The following is an 18,262-nucleotide window of genomic DNA, read 5'->3' on the forward strand; positions in this document are numbered from 1 at the left end:
GACTTAAAGGGTATTTTTCTACCTCCTAGTATAAAACTCTTTGGAGTCCTATGTATTGATCTTTATTCCATGACACAGTTTCTATAAATAAAAACTCTAAGAAAACTGGAATATTATTAAGCTGTGAGAAAGTTTGAAAAAGGCTTTTTGTTCAGCTATTGAAAATTGTTATTTTTACCATTTAATGTCTTCAACTTGAATCCAAAATTTATAGGGGAGCTATGAAAGCACATACCTTATGTATATCTACAGCTTGTTCTACTTGAAATGTAATAACTCCATTCTCTCTAAATTTAAGTTTTTTACGCAGAAAAGTAATGTGTTTAAATTTTTAATATGCATGTTTTATTTTATTTTTGAGATTTTATTTATTTATTCATGAGAGACATTTATTTATTCCTAAGAGACACATAGACAGGCAGAGACATGGGCAAAGGGAGAAGCCGGCTCCCTGCTGGAAGCCTGATGCGGGACTCAGTCCCAGGCCCCAGGGATCACGACCTGAGCCAAAGGCAGACACTCAGCCACTGAGCCACCCAGGTGCCCCTAATATACCTGTTTTAAATTAATCATTTGTTATTTTCTAATAGTTCTTAAAATTTCACTTTCATAAGCTAAAAGTGATTTTGTCTTGAATAACTTTCCTCATGGTTGCAAATAGAGTAGCATGCTTCCTTTTTTTCCAATGGGCAGGTGGTTGTCTTAAGGGAAGAGAACTTTTCAGAAGTCTCCTCCTGACCCCTTGACCTAAACAGCGATGGTTTCAACGGTACAATTAAAAATAAGTAATTTAAAGTGTAATTATTAAACTGTTTTCTAAATTTCCAGAATTTTACAAATAATTCATCTTGAAACTTTTACATAAAGCAGTGATATATAGCTTAAAATATGTCCTAACATGAATAATATTGTAGGCTTTTGCCACAGCCTAACATCATATAATGAAACAAGCTATTTAAAAGTGTAAATTAGGTTTAGCAAGTTCAGACTTTGGCTATATACTGATTTTACTCTGTGCATGTATTTAGACTAAATGAACTTTAATAATGTGTTTTGCATTATTTATATATGTATATGTTTGCTTTGTAAATAACTGATTCAGTTGTTTTTTTTTTAAGATTTTATTTATTTAGAGAGTGCACGCACATAATGGGGAGGGAGGGGCAGAGGGAGAGAGAGAATCTCAAGTGGACTCCATGCTGAGAGTGGAGCCCAATGCAGTGCTCCATGCACTGAGAACATGACCTGAGCCAAAATCAAGAGCTGGACATTTAATCCTCTGAGTTACCCAGGCATCCCCTGGTTCAGTTTTTAATATTTTCTCAATTTTGCTTGTGCTCATTTCTTTAATGCCTTGATCAGATGAGTGTAGTTAAAAGTCAACTTTGGACAGTATATTAATTTTTATATTATGCATTTATTATCTTACCATTTCCATGGTCTGTGGAGTCTGGGCATGCCTTCACTGAATCCTCTGCTCAGGGTCTCACAAGGCTAAAATAAAGATGTTGGCTAGGCTTCTTGTAGTTGGAGTACTTATCTCAGTTCACATGGTTGTTGACAGAACTGGTTCTTTGAGTTAGAGGACAGAAGTATCCTTCCTGGCTGTCACAAGGGGCTGCCATGAGCTCCCAGAGGCTGCTGGTGCTTCCTTACCACATAACCTTCTTACAACAAAGTAGCTTTTCCTTCCAGTCCAGCTAGAGAGTCTCTCTCATTTCCTGGATTCTTTTAAAGGTATCACCTGGTTACATCAGGCCCACACAGTATTAATTTCCCTTTGATTAACTCAGTTAATGGAATAACGACCTTAATTACGTCTGCAAAATGCTTTCACTTGTACTAATGTTATTTAGAAGCAAGTCAGATTTCACCTGTACTCAAGGGAGGAGGGGATTATGCAAGGGTGTGGTTATTAGGGGGCAAGAATCGTGGAGACCATTTTATACAGTTCTGCCTACCACAGACAAGTTGAATTATTTCTTAAAACCTATTTATTATTGATCTAGTTATTTACAAAGGTATAATAACTGTATTATATGTAAGTGGATAAATGTAGAATTACTCTAAGTTACTCCTAATAAAAGATGTTAGTAATGTTGGACACTCTTGCTGCCTAATTCATAATTCAGTTTTTTCTGAAAAACAACAGGTAATTCTACAATGACAGTTTTGATGATACAATGTCCTAGAATGAGCAGCCCGAGTGGTTCAGTGGTTTAGTGCTGCCTTCAGCCCAGGGCCTGATCTGGAGACCCAGGATCGAGTCCCAAGTCGGGCTCCCTGCATGTGGCCTGCTTCTCCCTCTTCCTGTGTTTCTGCCTCTCTCTCTCTCTCTCTCTCTCTCTCTGTGTCTCTCATGAATAAATAAATGTAAAAAAAAATCTTAAAAAAAAATGTCCTAGAACATTTAAGAATTTGAGTTGCAATTAAAAGTCAAATTTCATCTTTTTTTTTTTTCATCTTTATATTAGTTTTATTTAGTACCATTATGATCATCTGCCTTGATTGAAATCTAAGGCTGGAAGAATTAAATTCCTTATGAAAAGAAAATGAGAATATAAAGTCTTCTGATATTGTGAAGAAGAAAACTTCATATCATTCCCATTGTATTTTAGCTTTAGTATTTAATTTAAACTTTTGAAGTACTTTTATATATATGATCTCATTTTTTCATATATTTGCATATATGCATACAAAGAGGTAGCAAATGGAGAAGGAGAGAGAATCTATTGAATCTTAAACACTGGAGATAACCTTTCAAATAGAACAAGACGCCTCCCCTTTTGGAGCATATGTTCTAGCAGGAGAAGAGATAGGTCTGAAAATTAATAAAATATAAGAACTTACATTAGTTCTGAAGGAAGTATAGGAGACAGTCACAGTAGATAATAACAGGTGCACTCAGATTAGGTGGTCAGGGAGGCTTCTCTGAAGCAGTGACTCAGCCCATCAAGCATTAATTGTTCTAGTAGCTTTTTTGGTATCTCAAGGAACTGTTGTATTTAACAACATGTAAAGTATGTTTTGTTTGTGGCATATTTTACACTTATGGTGTCACGAATTTGTGGTTAAGTAGCCAAATATTCAAAGCATGCTGTCGAAATATCTCTGTGTAAAATGGACTTATTTTTTAAATATATTTTAAAAAATAATAAAAAAACAACTAATATAAAAATGCTTCTCTTTTTAGGAATGGTGGAAAGCAGCAGACATAATTGGAGCGGTTTGGATAAGCAAAGTGATATTCAGAATTTAAATGAAGAGAGAATCTTAGCTTTACAGCTTTGTGGGTGGATAAAGAAAGGAACAGATGTAGATGTAGGGCCATTTTTGAATTCTCTTGTGCAAGAAGGGGAGTGGGAGAGAGCTGCTGCTGTGGCATTGTTCAACTTGGATATTCGACGAGCAATCCAAATCCTGAATGAAGGGGCATCTTCAGAGAAAGGTACTAGGTTATTATATTCTAAGATAATTGCAGTTTTTAGAATTCTTTAAAGAAAAGATACTGATAACTTTCAAATATTTAGTCAATATTTTTCTGTAAATTTTTTTGAAAGACAAATTAGTACAGAACTGTATCTATGAAAGTAAATATTAGCCCATTCCTTTTGTTTATGCCTTGATTTATGTCTGTAAAGAAGAAAATGTGTCTTAAGGGCCATTTTTTAAAAAAGATTTTATTTATTCATGAGAGAGGCAGAGACAGGCAGAGACAGGCAGAGGGAGAAGCAGGCTCCCCTCAATGAGCCCGATTAGGACTCCATCATAGACCCCGGGATCATGCCCTGAGCTAAAGGCAGAAGTTCAACTGCTGAGCCACCCAGGCATCCCTTAATTGCCATTTTAATAATAATATAGTGAATATTCAAATGCATCCACTTTTAATGCATTTTCTTTTAAACATAGTTCACAGATTTTTGAAAATGTATTTTCTTGGAGATTAGGACTACTTCATTTTGCAAGCATTCTTAGGGCAAACATTTGAGAGTTTTTATTTCATCTTTTAGATGGTTATTGGCTGACTTTTAGGAAACTCTAAATGACACTATTAGACTAATGTAGATTATTATAAAACTTACACTTTGATCTGCAAAAATGCTTCTACTTGAGGCTGGTGATTTAAACATAGTTTCCCCCCAAAATAAATAAGTAAATAAACATAGTTTCCATTTAATTTTTTTTTAAAGGAAGAAAATACAAAATGTGATAAAGTTTTTACTCTGATATTTTGTAAGAGAATATTCAGGCAAATAAATCTCAATCCAGAAATTCAGTTTTTTTACTATCAGGGATATTTCACTTGAATAACTAAGATATATATAGCTATTGATGTTTAATACACCTAGCAAATTATTTCTGATAATCAGAATGCTTAATTCTTACTTGATATTGAAATCATTACAGTTCTGTTGTGCCATAGAGAAAAACATGAAATTAATTGTAATTATTTACTTGCAATAAGAAGTTGAAAATCTAATGTTTTGCCCAGATTGGCCTCTTTCCTTCACTTTTGCTCCAACATAAATCTTCCTTATTTGAGAGTACAATAGAAGATAAAATGATGAAAAAAAAGAGTTGATATTTAAAGCCATTTCTAACTATGATTTTGATATGAACTGGGAGCATGGTACTTCCCTGTCATGTATATGTGGAAAATTTGGTGTTAGATTTAAACACCCATATATCAGTAGGGGGAAAAGTATCTTTCCAGTGATTTTAATAAGTTTTTAAGGACTAAAGAAAAGATTTATATGTTCCTTCTACCTGGAAATAAATTGTTTTGAGCAGGATTCAGGAAGATATTTCTCTGTTGTGATGGTAGTGGTTGCTGTTAATCTTAAAAGACTTTAAATCCAATTTAATAGAGTAGGCAGAGGAAGCAAGCACAAAGCAACTTGAGGAAAGTGTTTATAGAAATGAAGAACAAGGCTATTTAATACCATAAAATGGGAAATGCTCTTTTATTTGGAAAAGAAAGAAAATGATTAGGACCCAGGAACAGAATAAGAACACTGCTATAATAAATGTACAAAATACTAAAGAGTAAAAGTTAAAGGTGAATTTAATTTTCTCTTGAAGGTGAACTTATATTAGAAGAAACCTAGGTGTAGTCCATGGGGTTGACTACCAGGTTAGCAGCTTATTAGTGACTATTTAAACTGCTAAGAACTAATGTTTAATAGACTATTGATAAATACTTTGTTGAAAATATGTCTAAATACAATGCTATGGTAATACTGGTAATTAATTTTGTCCTAGAAAAATAAAGTCTTATACTATGATAAGAATGGTGAAATACTGGTTTTCAGAACATACACTTAAGTATATGCATTATATATTTAGGAGTAGGAAAAGAAAGTGATTTTGAAAATTGTAGTACTGAGGTACAGTAATATTTACTATTGGTGCTTTGAAATATGTCCACATAAATGAACTTGATAAGACTGACAGTGATTCTGGTAGAATGGCATCACTTCTCCATTTCGGTCCTAAATAATAACATTGTATAGCAACTTGCCTGGAATGAGAACTTGAAAATTTAAAGATGTGCTCGTCCTGGACAGGGTTAGTAATATGGGCAAAAGTTTTATAAGAATGGAAATGTTGCTTGTGGTCCTTGCCAAATATTCCAGTCTGGATCAAAACCCTTAATTCTAGTGGGCTTATTTTGCTGTAGGTAAACATGACCCTCTGATCTTTACTTTGTGATTTAAGAACTGGAAGAGGGGGATGAAGCTTTTGATCACTTTGATTAGCTGACTGTTTTTAATGTGCAGGTGATCTGAATCTCAATGTGGTAGCAATGGCTTTATCGGGTTATACGGATGAGAAAAACTCTCTTTGGAGAGAAATGTGCAGCACTCTACGACTACAATTAAATAACCCGTATCTGTGTGTCATGTTTGCATTTCTGACAAGTGAGACAGGATCTTATGATGGAGTATTGGTAAGCTAATTTCTGTTTGACAGGACTCCTTTAAGATAGTTTTATCTAGTCTTGCTAAAATTTTCAAATGTCTGTTGCCTAAAATACTATATTTTGATGTATTTTGTATAATTTAAAATAAAATATCTTAAATATTTTTGACAGCTCTTGAATGTCATCCTACAGTTAGCTGATAACAAACTTGATTTTTTAGATAGTTTTAACAATATAATTGACATAGAAAGTTAGGGTTTTATCCTTTATTAAGAGTAGAACTAGAATTATACAACTGTATAAGCATAAATTTTATATTGAAATGTAATTTTTTAAAAGTGCCTGTCTTTTTTTTAGTTAAGTAAGCAAACTTATTTGTGATCAGAATGACTATATATCTTGTCTGAGTTAGTATTTGCATTCTCAGACATTTACCAGTTTGGAAGATGGACAATCACACTACTTCTAGTGAAATACTTAATTTTTTCATTATTTAGTCTTTCATTGCTTTTTCCCTCCTGCTTTAACCACCTATAAGCACATCACCAAATAGGTTCTTTATCACAAAGTGGGGAAAGAAATAATGAAGTGAAGTGTGCTTGTAAGTTTTTTTTTGTTTTAAGCTTCACATTAATACAACTTTTTTTGCATTGTTGGACTTCTTTCTACCACTGACAAGAGCTTTCTAACATGAAATTTATTTCTGTGTTTGCCATTATAGCACTTCATATAAAGACACATTGTTTGAATAATTGATTTAAGTGTCTCAGTCCCTAAGAATTTATAAGAACCTGTATTTTATTGAGGTATCTTAATGAAAATTTCAATAAATTTTGTTAGCATCCATTTTGACAATTCCTTAGTTTATATACTTTGTCTGTTACTCTTAGTAAATGAACTACTGAACTTTTCTAACCACTTCAGATTAGTATCTGAGAATATGTTGGGTTTTTTGTTTGTTTTTTACTATTACTTTTTTTTGTTAAACAGAAGACTTCAGGTGTTGCATTTTGAAGAAATAAAATACTTTCAGGAAGTAGTAAAGTATGGTGAAGACTAGAAAAAAGTGGATTGTTCAGATTTTAAATTGATAAATATTCTTTAAATATTATATTTATTTTAAGTTAAGTGACCTATTATAAATACTCTCATTTTCTTATATGTAAATTTGGGTTATTAGGTAGGTTATCTTACCTTGAGTAGGAAGTTCATATTTCCAAACTGCTTCAATAGTGTACCTAATTTTACTTCATCTGTAAATAATTATAATTAACATATCTTTTGTTAAAAATTGTTAAGTTGTAGTAATCTAATGAAAGTACTGAACTGGGAAATCAGAAGATGAAGGTCTGAGTCCTTGCTCCAACACAGTTACTTCATTCAGCTGGCCAATTAACTTCTTTGGGTTTTAGTTTTCTGAGCTATAAAATGGGACAGCTAATATTTATAACACTTTCCCCATCAAAATCGAACACTTGCACCCGAATCTAAAGAGTTAAATCCAGCTTGTACCAAACATGCTCCCTAATAAGGGCAGAACCGTATTTTATAATTGAGAAAACATGCTAGGATAGGTACCAGTTGAAGTGATCTTATGTTTAAGCAAGAAAACTACTTTTCATAGAATGACTTCAGTGGAAATAGGATCTTTTTCCCACCTTTAGACTGTTTTCTACTTACCACAAAATTAATTACCTTTTTACATTTATAGAAATTCAAAATAGTGTTTTACAATACTGGCAGGTATACAAAAATTTAAGTTATCACAAATACCCCTGAAATTTTGCCACGAATCACCTTTATAACAGTATTTTGCTCTGGCCACAAAGTGTGTCTTGTTGGTTTTCTTATAAGATTTTATTTATTTGAGAGAGAAAGAGCACATGTGGGGGAAGGAGTGGTGAGAGAGGGAGAAGCAGACTCCCCGCTGAGCAGGGAGCCAGATGCAGGACTCAGTTCCAGGACCATAGGATCATGACCTGAGCGGAGGGCAGATGCTTAACAGACTGAGCCACCCAGGCACCCCATGTCTTATTTATTTATAAGTGTATATTTTAAAACTTACCACTTTGTATTTAGATACATGTGCTGATAGTCTTTCCAAATTCTGTATTGGTATATTGATACTGGTATATTCACTGGTAATTCACAGATTTCCTAGACTTACTGATTAAGTTAGCATCCCAGAAAAGATTTTCTCAGTTTCTCCAAAATTAATTGGAGATTATGTTGGAAGGATTACATGGCATCTTAAATCTAATAAACCATACATCATTGCTTATATTTTATGTTGCAGTTATATAAGACTGAAGTGGAATGTTTTACAACTGAATTGGTCAGTATTTAAGATGTAAATTTTTACTTTACAAGAACAATAATTTTAGAGCTGAGTTTCCAGAGGGATACATTAAGAAAGGCCTCTTAGGCTCTGCCAGTATATACACAATAACTTACTAATACATTTGAAAATAAAATTACTATTAGGTTAATAGTCTGCAAGAATTTAAAACTCCTAGCTCCCACAAGTAACTTCTTGCTCTTCTTTTCAGTATGAAAACAAAGTTGCTGTACGTGACAGAGTGGCATTTGCTTGTAAATTCCTCAGTGATAGTCAGGTAAAAATTGGTTTAATTCTATATTTGAAGTGATTAATATTTACTGTTACTGGATTAGGAAACTAATCTTCATGTACAAATATGTGTATGTAACATATAAATTCTTCTTTAAAAATAATTTATTAGATCAAGATACTGTAAACATGTGTATTGTAACCAAAATTGTTTAAGATTCCTGACTTAATATTTTAGTTTATTTTTGCTTTTGATCTAGAGATAAAGACATTAAATTCACCGCTTAGGGATGCTATAAAAAAATTCCTTCATTCCTTCCTAATACAATAAATAAGTATTGAATGCATATGCTGTGTATATAGTGACAGAGAAACGCCCATAAACAATCAGTAATAAAAGGTGCTAAGCACTATAATAATGAGCAGGAAGTGCTGAGGGAACAGAGAGGAATATAGACTAGAATTTGGGGTGGGATGAAGTCAGAGACCTTACCAACAGATGATTATTTTTGATCATCTTCAAGTTCCCTTTCAACTCAGATTCTATGTTTCTATTACAATAAAACTTTGCAGAATACTGAGGGACAGTTCTCTTTAAATTTAAAATAATAAACCCTCTATAGTTCTTTTATAGAATAATTACTAAAATATAATGAATGCCTTTTTTAAAAAATATTTTAAATAACCAGGAATGCTACATTGTAATTTATGACAGATGCAGACTTCTTAAGAGATCACATCTAGATTTTTGCGAAGGCTTTGTTTTAAAATGTGTTCCATAAAAATAAAACTATTCCAAAAGTATAAGTTTTGAAGTACAGAGTATATAGTGAAACAAATTGCTTCAGAAAAATCACTTTGAATTTTCCAGTTAAATAGATATATTGAAAAGTTGACCAACGAAATGAAAGAGGCTGGAAATTTGGAAGGAATACTGCTTACAGGCCTTACTAAAGATGGAGTGGACTTAATGGAGAGTTATGTCGATAGAACTGGAGATGTCCAAACAGCAAGTTACTGCATGTTGCAGGTTAGTGCAGTGTGGTAGCAGCTTAAAGAAAAACAGTGCTTAACCACCTTCTTCCTTCATTGAGTGGGTATGCCTTTTGCTTGTTTAGGATCTTTATAAGGCATTTAACTTTAATTATTTTTACTCTAAATTTAGGTAATTAACATATAGTGCAATATTGGTTTCTATGGTAGAATTCAGTGAGTCATCACTTACATACAACACCCAGTGCCCATCACAAGCGCCCTCCTTAATCCCCATCACCCATCTAACCCATCCCCCACCCACAACCCTCAATCAACCCTCAGTTTGTGCTCTATTTTTAAGAGTCTCTTATGGCTTGTTTCTGTCTTTTTTTTTTTTTTCTTTTCCCACTTCCCGTGTTCATCCGTTTTCGTAAATTTCACATATAAGTGAGATCATGTGACATTTGTCTTTCTCTGACTGACTTATTTCACTTAGCGTAATATACTGTAGCTCCATCTGTGTCATTGTGAATGGCAAGAGTCCATTCCTTTGGATGGCTGAGTAATATTTCTGTGTGTGTATCTGTGTGTGTATGTGTGTACACACACCACGTCTTCATCAGTTGATGGAAATTTGGGCTCTCTCCATAGTTTGGCTATTGTGGACATTGCTGCTCTAGATGCTGGGGTGCATCTGTCCCTTCGAATCTGTATTTTTTTATTCTTTAGTTAAATACCTAGTGTAATTGCTGAATAATGGGGGATCATTCTATTTTTAACATTTTGAGGAACCTCCATACTGTTCTCCAAAGTGGCTGTATCAGTTTGCATCCCCACCAACAGTGCAAGAGGGTTCCCCTTTCTCTATATCCTTGCCAACACCTGTTGTTTCTTGTGTTGTTAATTTTAGCCATCCTGACAGGTATGAGATGGTATCTCATTGTGATTTTGATTTGTATTTCCATGATGATGAATGATGTGGAGCATCTTTTTATGTGTCTATTAGCCATCTGGATGTCTTCTTCAGAAAAGTGTCTATTCATGTCTTCTGCCTATTTCTTAACTGAATTATTTATTCTTTTGGTGTTGAGTTTTGTAAGTTCTTTGTAGATTTTATTTTTTTTTAGGATTTTATTTATTTATTTTGAGAGAGAGAGAGAGAGAGAGAGAGGCAGAGACACAGGCAGAAGGAGAAGCAGGCTCCATGCAGGGAGCCCGACGTGGGACTCGATCCCAGGTCTCCAGGATCATGCCCTGGGCTGAAGGTGGCGCTAAACTGCTGAGCCATCTGATCTGCCCTCTTTGTAGATTTTCGATACTAACCCTTTATCAGATATGTTGGCAGATACCTTCTCCCATTCTGTAGGCTGCCTGTAGTTTTGTTGATTGTTTCCTTCACTGTGCCAAACCTTTCTTTTTTTAAGATTTATTTATTATTCATAGAGACAGAAATCTCTATGAATCTCAGAGAAAGAGAGAGAGGCAGAGACACAGGCAGAGGGAGAAGCAGGCTCCATGCAGGGAGCCTGATGAGGGACTCGATCCCGGGACTCCAAGATCATACCCTGGGGCAAACGAAGGCAGGCACTAAACTGCTGAGCCACCCAGGGATCCCCTGGCTGAAGCTTTTTATCTTGATGAAGTCCTAATAGTTCATTTTTGCTTTTGTTTCCCTTACTTCTGGCAACATGTCTAGTAAGAAGTTACTACGGCCAAGGTCAAAGAGGTTTCTGCCTGTGTTTTCCTCTACCATTTTGATGGTTTCCTGTCTCACATTTGATCTTTCATCCATTTTGAATTTATTTTGATATATGGTATACGAAAGTGGTCAAGTTTTGTTCTTCTGCATGTTACTGTCCAGTTTTCCCAGCACTGTTTGTTGAAGAGACTTTTTTCCATTAGATGTTCTTTCCTGCTTTGTCGAAGATTAGTTGACCATATAGTTGTGGGTCCATTTCTGTGTTTTCTATTCTGAAGTTCTATTGATCTATGCATCTGTTTTTGTGCCAGTACCAACTATATTATCTTTTTTATTTTTAATTTTTTTTAAAGATTTTATTTATTTATTCATAGAGATGCAGAGAGAGAGGGGGGCAGAGACACAGGCAGAGGGAGAAGCAGGCTCCACGCAGAGAGCCTGATGTGGGACTCGATCCAGGGTCTCCAGGATCATGCCCTTGGCTGCAGATGGCGCTAAACCGCTGCACCACCAGGGCTGCCCCCAACTATATTATCTTGATGACTACAACTTTGTTATAATACCTTGAAATCTAGAATTATGATGCCCCCAGTTTTGTTTTTCAGAATTGCTTTGTCTGTTAGAGGTCTTTTGTGGTTCCACACAAATTTTAGGATTGTTCTAGCTCTGTGAAAAATGCTGGTGGTATTTTGATAGGGATTGCATTAAATGTGTAGATTGCTTGGGGTTAGAAGGCATTTAACTTTAAGCTAATCAGTTATTCTGTAGTAGACTTCTACCTTATCTTACTATCCCTCAGCCAGTTTTTCCTTCCATTTTGGGAAGTGTCCGTGTTGAATTTACATAAAGCTCAAATGGAGCAGAGAAACCTCTTTCTAGTTTCTCCAATTCACAAAACTACTTTCTATAAAAGAGTTGCCTTTCCCTGATCTGAACTATGGTCTCACTTGAAGTGCAGAAAGAAGTTATACCACAACTTCCTTCCTCTCATTTTACCTTTTTAATATTTGGGGTAGCCAGTTCATCAGTTTACTCTCAGTTTTTATTGTCTAACAGTTAAAAACAGATTTCTGGCAAAAGTTCTCTTCTTTACTTTTGATAGAAATATGGTGAACAGTTAGAGCATTTCCCTGAGATTTCATGTAGCCCTCCAGCTAATCTTATCTTCTCATGGTGTCCTCTTTCCTATCCCCATCTTTTCATACAGTTGATAGCATGCTGTATACTGGGTAAATGTAGTAAAATGCACCCTCGGATCCTACCTTCTTATGAACAAACAAACAAACACAGTATAAATTTACCAACTTATCAGGCCACTGCCTGTGGAAGAAAAGGTGTCTTTCTGTAGCATAGCACATCATTTTTTTTCTTACTGAAATGAGATTATATCTATTAAATCAACTGAGATTACATGTATTAAATCATCCCAAATCTCCCCTGTGTAAGGTTTCATTTTCCTTTGGGCTGCTTTTGATTTTCAGCAGTTTACCCTTGATGCTTAGTTGTATTTCTTTGTGCCCTGCTTGTGGTTCAGTGAGCTTCTTGGATCTGCAAGTCTGTGTTTTTCATTAGTTTTGCAAAGTTTAGGGGTGTTGTTTCTTTATATATATTTTTTTCTGCTTCAATCTCATTCTCTTCTCTTTTTCAGGCTTCTATTACCATACATTAAACCATTTGATAGTGTAGGTATCTTAAACCATTTGATACCTGTAGGTATCTGAGGTTTTGTTCATTTTCTTTCCATCCTTTTTTTCTCTGCTCCTCAAATAGGTTAAATGCTGTTGATTTGTTCATTGACTTTTGTGTCACCTGATACTAAGTTTTTCAGTGAATTCTTAATTTCAGTTACTGTACAATTTAGTTCTAGAATCTGTTTTTTATAGTTTACATTTTTCTTTTTCTTTTTCTTTTTTTTTTTTAGTTTACATTTTTCACTTAGATCCCTATCTGTACACTAATTAAAATACTTTTCCTTTAAGTCTTTGAACTTATATCTTATAGCTGCATTCAGGAAGTTGCCTGCTAACTTTGATATGGGCTATTTTAGACTTGGTTTCTATTGACTGCCTTTTTTCTTGACTTTGAACTACATCTACCCGTTTCTTTGTGTCTAGCAGTTTAATACTAGATGTTGTGTATTGTATATTATAGAGATCTGGGTTCTTATTACCTCTTCTGGAGAATGTTGGTTAATGCTTTTGGAAATTCAGTTATTTACTGCTCACTTTGGTCTTAAGTTTTGTTACTATGGATCTTTGAGAAGCCCAAGTTACTTCCCAAGCCTTTCCAGTCTTAATCTTTGGATTGTTTCCTCTGCAGATTTTGTTGGAGCTTAATTTTAGGTTTATTTGGGGGCAGATCTAGAGAAGACTTAACAAATATGAATTGACCAAATTCTTTCTTAGTTTATCCTTACTACTGCCATGAAAGGAGAAAGAGTGGTATATGAAGATTTCTCTTTTTTTCTGTGAATTTTCTTTTTAAACTAGGGATTATACTCTACTTTAGCACTTAGTTCTGGCTAATTGACCATTATTAGGACCAGAAGAGATGTTTACTTTTTTAAGAAGTAAAATTTAAAGTTATCAGCTAAGAGTTTTTCACATATTCTTTTAGCTGATTTAACTCTGGTAACAGAAGTTAATACCTAATTAATAGGTGAAAGATAAGCTCATTCTGTCTTGATAAAATGTCTAAAGATAGATTGTCTAGTAGTTGTTACAGGTTTCTTCCCTTCTTCCATAAGTAAGATATATGCTAAGTTCTCTCTACATTTTACTTTTCTGTCTGGCCCCCCAAAACTGGGTTTCACATTGATGCTTATGGCATCATCAGAGGTTGAGACTTTCTCAACTTTCTTCATCATGTGAACTTAAGGGAGATATCATGTACAGGGCTAAAAGCATTCTATGAAAACCCAAAGCAAGCATAGGTAAAATGTGAAATGTCACAGCTGCCAGGGAAAATAAAGCTTTAGGAAGTCTTACTGGCAAGAAATTGAAGTTTTTATTGAGAAGAAATGTAAACTTGAGGTAAAGAAATTGTTGCTTTTCATTGTGGCCTAAGGGCAAAAGAATGAAGAACTTTTTTTTTTTTTAATTTTTTTTTTTTTTATTTTTTTTATTTATTTATGATAGTCACAGAGAGAGAGAGAGGCAGAGACACAGGCAGAGGGAGAAGCAGGCTCCATGCACCGGGAGCCTGACGTGGGATTCGATCCCGGGTCTCCAGGATCGCGCCCTGGGCCAAAGGCAGGCGCTAAACCACTGCGCCACCCAGGGATCCCTGAAGAACTTTTTTGATTTGGTTTTGGGATTTTGTTTTGTTTATTCTTTTTAATTTTTAAGGTGATAAATGTATGTTTTAATTGAGGGAAAGAGAATAGACAGGTTTAACTTTCAGATAAATAGGTATGCATAAATAGCAACTCTATTCACAGTATATTGGTAGATACAAAGGACAAGGCTCAGTATTTTCAATGTGATGAAGCAATTTTGGTATGTATTTGAATTAGATAGTAAATAGATATTATGAATGCAGAAGTTTTAATTTAGGGGACAAAATATTCACATCAGTTTTTATTGTATTCAAGTAGGAAAGTGAATTGTTTATTTTTGGGTCCTTAAACTTAAATAAGAGATATGGAATTACACTTCCTGGCCAGGTATAATGATAATGTATATAGCACATATTTATGTCATTAGTAGAAGTCAATTTAAAGTAAATTCAAAAAAACTTCTGTCAGTTATTTTATTTATATCCTCAATATGAACCAGCTTTTGGCGGAAAGGGAGCCTATTTCTTCTGTGTGACTCATACTCACATGTTACCTGGAATCCTCTGGCTTAGTCACAGAATTTTTAAACAACTGTATTAATTTGTGTTTTCTTTTTAGGGCTCTCCTTTAGATGTTCTTAAAGATGAAAGAGTTCAGTACTGGATTGAGAATTACAGAAATTTATTAGATGCCTGGAGGTTTTGGCACAAACGAGCTGAGTTTGATATTCACAGGAGTAAATTGGATCCCAGTTCTAAGCCTCTAGCACAGGTAAGTAAGTACATTATTTTGGAGAGAATCATATTGTAACATATACTTAATCCAGCCCAAAGGGAAGTGTTCACAGCATTATTACATTGGGTAAATTTAGAGTTCAATTTAATAAATTATCATTAGCTCATCTTTGCTTATATTGAGTTCCTCTTGATGTTTTTATACCACAGTGCATTTCATCCTTGACCACCCTGTTTTTTTTCAGTCCTGCCACTTCCTGACAGTCATCTCAGTGTCAGCTTTAGTCTGAGCTAGAGCAAACCATATCAGGCCTAGAGGGTCTTAGGCAACCTAAATAAATCCTAGGGCTCAGCTTTTCTAGTATATTCTAAGCCCTTTCGGAATCTAAACTATTATACTATCTTATAAATTCCATTTATGAATTAAATTTATCTGTACTACTTATGTGTAATAAAGCACCATTTGCTTTTTCTCTAATAGTATGTACATATATCTATATATCTAACTAAACATGGAAATTTTTTTCTTTTGGCATTAGTTCAAAAAACATGAGCTCATTTATCACATAAAGCACATGACATGAAATCACTATCTAAATTTGGACATTAAATACTGGGTATATCCTCATTGTGAGCACTGGATGGTGCTGTTTTCTTATTTTAGAAAGTTGAGAAATTAGTGATTATATTAAAACAACCTGAGTTTTTGTAAAATAGCACTGCATGATAATGTTTGTTATTAATCTGTGTAAGTGTTTAAGAGCCTAGGAATTTAATGTAAAGGCAAAATGAACAGTTTCTGTTGCTATTATTCTAAAATCCTAGCTATTTGACATTATAGGGTCTTTAACTCCTTTTTATCTTTGGAAATGAATATTTTCTTTACAAGAAAATTTTGTTCAGGATATTGAATCATTGAACTTTAGATCAGAACTTATATTGGGTTGTTTTGTAATATTCCAATATGAATTCTAAAGTCTGTCATTTCTAAAATGTTATCTAACGTTTCTAAGTTTTTCTTCAGATGCCATGGTATTAGGAAGAATATAGGTAAAAAGAGGTAACAGAGAAGTACTCAGTGTCATTGCTAAGTGGAAATCCTAAATGAGAGCTACTCAAAATATCACAGATCACAAATTATTTTATAATAAAAAATAAAGTTTAAAAATTGTTTAAGAGTAACTTGTTAGGATTAAACTTTAAATTTATTTTCTTTATAAAGTTTGTATTATATTTATTCCTCCTTTCATTTGTTGTATAGGTGTTTGTGAGTTGCAATTTTTGTGGCAAGTCGATCTCCTACAGCTGTTCAACTGTGCCTCATCAAGGCAGAGGTTTTAGTCAGTATGGTGTCAGTGGTTCACCAACAAAATCTAAAGTCACAAGTTGCCCTGGCTGTCGAAAACCCCTTCCTCGATGTGCACTTTGCCTCATTAATATGGGAACACCTGTTTCTAGCTGTCCTGGTATGACATCATTCTATGATATATTTTTTGAGCTGAAATTGTTCCTACGTAACTGATTTACTGTTGTCAATAGAAGTCATACAGAGTTGAGTTTATATTATAACTAAGAGCAAGCCGCTCTGCTGGCTTAAAGGTTTTGTATTTCCTGGAATTTATTTTTATTTATTTATTTATTTATTTATTTTAAGTTTTTTTGGGGGGGAAGAGAGTTTTCAGTAATTTTTATTTTTATTTTTTTAATTTTTATTTATTTATGATAGTCACACATAGAGAGAGAGAGAGAGAGAGAGGCAGAGACATAGGCAGAGGGAGAAGCAGGCTCCATGCACTGGGAGCCCGACGTGGGATTCGATCCCGGGTCTCCAGGATTGCGCCCTGGGCCAAAGGCAGGCACCAAACCGCTGCGCCACCCAGGGATCCCCATGGAATTTATAAAAATCAATACATTAAAAGTAAAATATTCATATCACAAGTAACCTCACAAATGCTGGCCAATTTAAAGTTTGTGAAAAGAGCTTAAATATTAAGTAACCCTATAATTATACTATTTTCTTACCATTTTTTCTAAGAGGGGTTCCCTCACAATTTATGTTTAAAAGTCACTGTGCCCTCATCTATTAACAAATACCTTATATGCATAAAGAGCTTTTGATAGTCTCAAAGAACTTTCACATTCTCTCTTTTTGAGTCTTCAGAATCTACCTGTGAAATACTTAAGAGAAAATGTTAGGTTAGAAATCAGGTCCCTTTACCTCCAAGTTTTGGTGCTGCTTCTGCTATATACTAATTACCTAGTGGATCTATGTATTTTTTTAATGGTTAGAAATGTTAGGATTATTGTTTACTACTTACAGTAAACATATAGGAAAAAATTTTGAAAATGGTAGATAATTGAATATAAAATATTCAGTGGCTGGAAATATTTGAGCTATTTATGTAACTTAAATCATACTATGGCAAAATTTTTAATTAAAAATGTTTGAGTATTAATTTAGCATACTGGTATTATCAAGAACTGGATCTGATGTCAGAATGCCTGTTTTATTAGTTCTACCTGTGTGACATTCAATCTGTAACACTGAGAGTTACATATATATGAGTTATATCTTTCATATAAGGTGTTGGACAGAGAATCTTTCTAGTTATGAAATTTTGTGATTCTATTCAGCAATTGGTTCATGTAAATAGTTTGTTTTATTTCATACATTAACATCTTTGAAAGAGGTTTGCCAGTATCATTGGATGAGTATTTTTCAAGTTAGATGCCTTTTTTTAAATAAAGGCAATATGTAATGTTTTCAAATTTATAATAATAGTTTTGATTTAAATTTTAATCAAGAATTTTCATTTTATATTGCATAATGATTACTTTTATGGTCCTGATACTAGTAAAAAAAAAATAATTAGGAATAAAAATCCACTACAGTGAAAGAACAAGGCAAAATATTGCATAAAAAAGTTATATATGAACTGGGATACATAAAAATAGTTAAATTCAATACATCTTTCAGACTATAAGCCCCAGGAAGCCATAATGGTCTGAGTGCTATTCCATTTTGCTAGATAATTAGCTTTTCAATCTTTTTTATTTTTGAAATGGGTCTGAAGAAAAAACAAAA

General features: G+C 33.9%; 1 protein-coding gene across 11 annotated transcripts in view; it reads left to right on the plus strand.

Annotated features, from left to right (window-relative positions):
* Positions 1-18,262, plus strand: part of MIOS (meiosis regulator for oocyte development) — a 37,241-nt gene that overhangs the window by 11,825 nt on the left and 7,154 nt on the right. For 9 of the 11 annotated variants that reach the window (XR_005369440.1, XR_005369441.1, XM_038556898.1 and 6 more), the window contains 6 exons: positions 3,194-3,448; positions 5,781-5,950; positions 8,473-8,538; positions 9,364-9,522; positions 15,062-15,214; positions 16,439-16,643. Coding sequence is in view for 9 of the 11 variants with exons in the window: in XM_038556898.1 (XP_038412826.1) it covers positions 3,194-3,448; positions 5,781-5,950; positions 8,473-8,538; positions 9,364-9,522; positions 15,062-15,214; positions 16,439-16,643 (1,008 nt within the window). In the remaining 2 variants the exon portion in view is untranslated. The remainder of the gene's footprint in view (positions 1-3,193; positions 3,449-5,780; positions 5,951-8,472; positions 8,539-9,363; positions 9,523-15,061; positions 15,215-16,438; positions 16,644-18,262) is intronic. The other 2 variants (XM_038556904.1, XM_038556905.1) reach the window with 2 other exon arrangements.

This window comes from Canis lupus, chromosome 14 (genome assembly GCF_011100685.1).
Source record: "Canis lupus familiaris isolate Mischka breed German Shepherd chromosome 14, alternate assembly UU_Cfam_GSD_1.0, whole genome shotgun sequence".
NCBI classification, from domain to species: Eukaryota; Metazoa; Chordata; class Mammalia; order Carnivora; family Canidae; genus Canis; species Canis lupus.